Below are 3,901 nucleotides of genomic sequence, written 5' to 3'. Positions count from 1 at the left end.
GCTTTTTTATTGCCAATAAAGCCAATGAGAGAGAGAGAGAGAGAGAGAGAGAGAGAGAGAGAGAGAGAGAGAGAGAGAGTACAATTGCATTTTGTTATGGGTTTTCTAGCTTTCCATAGTGTTGTACTGCACAGGGATGGTTTTCTGCTGACTGAGTGCAATGGGGATTATGTCCATAATACATGTCCTGTGCTTTTTTTTTTCCTTGTTTATTTATTTTTTGTCCTGAGTGAGTAAATTGATTAAGGCACCTCTGATAAAAGAGAAATATGCATTGACAATGGCTTTTTACTACAAAGGGGTCATTAAGAGCCACAGAATCAGATCCTGAGTTTGCCTGATGCCATGGGATTGGCAATGAAGGACACATGCTACAATATAATTGAACTAGGATAGCAGCTGCCAAGCCATGTCTTTAAACCACATCAAACATTTTTTTATAAAGGATGTGTAAGTATGTGATTACTAAAAACAAGGAGCCTTCTGTAATAAACAGTTTGATGAAGCAATATATATTTGGAACTAGTTGCACTGCAGTAAAATCTCTGTGAACGATAGTAAGTTAAATATGCAATTAACCCTTTGTTTTATGAAGGTGGAAAAAAAGTCATACAATTCCATTTGGTACCCCAGGTTTATATTGCAGAGATGTTATTTATGTATGTATGTGTTGACTGGTTTCTTTATCATGTTTAAAATGGTGGTTCATTGATGTTTAACAAGTGTGATTCAGTTTTTGCTGAGTTGTGTTATTTTATGTAAAATAGATAGGGACAGTCCCAGTTTTCCATCAAAGGTCCAGGTGTCCCAACTTTTTACTCAAAATCTTTAAAAAGGCCCGGTTTTCAGCCACTTCCTGTAGCGTGATGCACTCTAAATACCTATTGTCAAAATAACGTAAACAAACTCTTTTAGTTTATGGCACCTGCAGTGAAAACAAAATAAAATAAAATGCAAGGTACTAGATTAATCAAAATCATCACTTTTATTAAGTGATTAACACAGACATGCATGCTTATTCCTCAGTGCGCCTTGTGCTTTCATTTAGTTTATTTATTCCATATGACTCTACAACTGTGTGTAATACATTAATTTCATAGTTGTTCAGTTCTGGCGGGATTTAGCCAGACATAGACAGAGCAGCAAGCGGTTGCAAGCACATCAGTGTCAATAAGTATGGCCTGGTGCAGATAGTAAGAAAGAAAGAAAGAAAGAAAGAAAGAAAGAAAGATGCCAAAATGTAATGTGTTTTTAATGGTTTAACATATTATTATTATTATTATTATTATTATTATTATTATTATTATTAAGAAGAAGAAGAAAAAGAAAAGAAGAAGAAAAAACTATATAAAAGCAACACTTATTTAACACAATTAAGGCTAGTTAAACTAATTAGCCACAAATTATACACCTGGGAATGTACTGAAATTAGTTAGCTGTTTAAAAAAAAAAGCCTATCCAGTTAATCTTTGTTATTGAAACAGAAGTACAGAAAAATAAAACAACTGTTGTTCAATTTGCAAGGGTAAGAATAATCATATGGTATAATCCAATTCCGCCTTACAAAAAAAAAAAAAAAAAAAAAAACAGAAGCCACTTTTGATTAATTTTGCAGGTTGAACTAATTTTACTAAAATTTACAGCTGTCTTGTAACCATATATTTTAATGTATTATAATTGTAATATTTTAAAGTCAAGCTTTTAATGACATTGTTTAGTTTTACATTGTTAAACACAGATATGCTTTAGATGTATGACAACACAATAATCATTTTGTAACATTACTTGAAGAAAACAAGGCATTGTACACTGTAAAATGTAAAACAAGGTACCATATTACTTTGAATTACAGCGCTGTTTATTTTAAATTGCTAAAAACCACTGTGCCACTTATTCAATTTATTATTGTGGTTTTTATGGTATTTTAGGGAACCCTATATTGAAGTGTATTTCTGAGGATACAACTTGATCAGGATGGCGAAGAAGTCCTACAACTTAGCTTTTAAACTGAAAACTGTTGAGCTCGCAGAACAGAAAGGGAAAAAAAAAAGTATGCTTCATTATCGCAGCAGTTGTGTGTGCTGATGCGCTGGGGAGGCAAAATAAGTTCATCCCTGGAGCCAACATTACACTTCAGCCATCAACACCAGGCAGAAGGATATCTACATCAACAGATGGAAAGAAATGCAAAATGGGTGGAGATGCAGATGGATCACATTAGTTTACAGTAAAGCTACACCTTAGCTGGCACTTATCTTGGCGAGAGCCGAGTTCAAATCAGCATGATCTACTGTTATGTAATGGAAATCTTGAGAGCAGTGTTTGTTCGAGGGTGGTGTCTATAACAAATCTTATATCTGAGTGGGGCGCTTATTCAAGGGGTGTCGGTAATTCAAGGGGTGTTGGTAATTCAAAACGATACAGTATTCTGGCATGATGCCCATCCTTATCAGATTTTAACAATTAAAACACTTTTTTTTTTTTTTTCTTTAGCTCAGGCCTCCAACAGTGATTGGACAGTTCCACACGCTCTTCTTTGGCTCTGTGCGCATGTTCTTTCTTGGGGTTTTGGGCTTTGCAGTTTATGGCAACGAAGCTTTGCATTTCAGCTGTGATCCAGATAAGAGAGAGTTAAACCTCTTCTGTTATAACCAATTCAGACCAATAACGCCTCAGGTATTTTTTTTTTTTTTTTTTTTTAAATAATAAGAGAAACTATTATTGTACAGTCTGAAATAATGTGTCAAATTATTTAACACTGCAGGCCCTAATCACAAATCGAATTTGTTATTACACTACAGTAGATTGATATTCAGCAGTTTATTGAAAAGGGCCCAGAATTTTTTCTGAAATATGCGTTTACCATTTAGAAGTAACTGTGTAAAACCATATAGTTTTTAGTCGATAAGTAAAACAGATCGAACACAGAGCTTTTTCTTTCATGTACATTTATGGTTGTTTGTTCCATCATATACCCCTTGCCGCTATTTAGGGTTATGGTGACTATGTATAGGTAAATTGTATTGAAGTAAAATTATAACATGGACGGACATAAATGTTGTAATTAAAAGCATATTAAAATATATGTATTTTTTTGTTTATTTCAGGTATTCTGGGCATTACAGCTGGTGACTGTTTTGGTTCCTGGAGCTGTTTTTCATCTTTATGCTGCTTGTAAAAATATAGACCAGGAAGAAATCCTCCAAAGACCCAGCTACATTGTGTTTTATATCATCTCTGTCCTGTTAAGAATTATTTTTGAGGTTATAGCATTTTGGCTTCAGAGCCATCTTTTTGGTTTTCAGGTTCACTCACTTTACATGTGCAGTGCTAGTGCCCTTGAGAAAACATTTCATGTTACCAGATGTATGGTACCAGAACATTTTGAGAAGACCATCTTTCTCAGTGCAATGTACACCTTTACTGTTATCACAGTGGTGTTGTGTGTTGCAGAGATTTTCGAGATACTCTGTAGCAGATTGGGCTATTTGACCAGCCAGTGACCCCAATGTTATTGACAGCAGAGCTTCAGGTCCGTTAATAAACATTCTTTTTGTGTATTTAGTTTGGTGTAATCCAGGTCTTTAAATGGAAACAAAGCCCGCACGCTAAATACCTCTGCTTTTTTACTGTTGGAAATGAACATACACAAGCCTTTAATTTTGTATTGCAGCAATCACAAAGTCACCATGGGACCGACAAACAATTTGTATTGTGAATCAACAGGAGCTGAAAAGGGAAAAACATTTTACAGTTATCCATTTTTAATTTTAAAAAGCTTACAAGGATCATGAATGGTTTTGTTTTATGTTTTAATCAACATCAAACTGATTTATTTTCATTTTTTAGCTATATAATAGAGCAAAAAACTTAAAGTTGAGAGAACATTACTCTTGAATTG

General features: G+C 34.1%; 1 protein-coding gene across 1 annotated transcript; it reads left to right on the top strand.

The window, feature by feature from the left end:
- Positions 1-409: 409 nt before the first annotated feature.
- Positions 410-3,503, top strand: LOC121315283 (gap junction epsilon-1 protein-like). The gene is made up of 3 exons (XM_041249323.1): positions 410-448; positions 2,494-2,676; positions 3,108-3,503. Exons 1-3 carry the CDS (start codon positions 410-412, stop codon positions 3,501-3,503), a joined length of 618 nt encoding a protein of 205 aa, XP_041105257.1.
- Positions 3,504-3,901: the final 398 nt, after the last annotated feature.

This window comes from Polyodon spathula, chromosome 5 (genome assembly GCF_017654505.1).
Source record: "Polyodon spathula isolate WHYD16114869_AA chromosome 5, ASM1765450v1, whole genome shotgun sequence".
Classification (NCBI taxonomy): Eukaryota; Metazoa; Chordata; class Actinopteri; order Acipenseriformes; family Polyodontidae; genus Polyodon; species Polyodon spathula.
This window is presented reverse-complemented; position numbering and strand designations above follow the sequence as displayed.

What these genes read in the sequence shown, in the direction of transcription:
- LOC121315283 (XM_041249323.1), top strand. Translation starts at nt 410, where the DNA reads ATGTCTTTAAACCACATCAAACATTTTTTTATAAAGGAT. An exon ending in AACATTTTTTTATAAAGGAT is followed by an intron (nt 449 to 2,493) that starts GTGTAAGTATGT and finishes TTTTTTCTTTAG; the next exon opens with CTCAGGCCTCCAACAGTGAT. An exon ending in TCAGACCAATAACGCCTCAG is followed by an intron (nt 2,677 to 3,107) that starts GTATTTTTTTTT and finishes TGTTTATTTCAG; the next exon opens with GTATTCTGGGCATTACAGCT.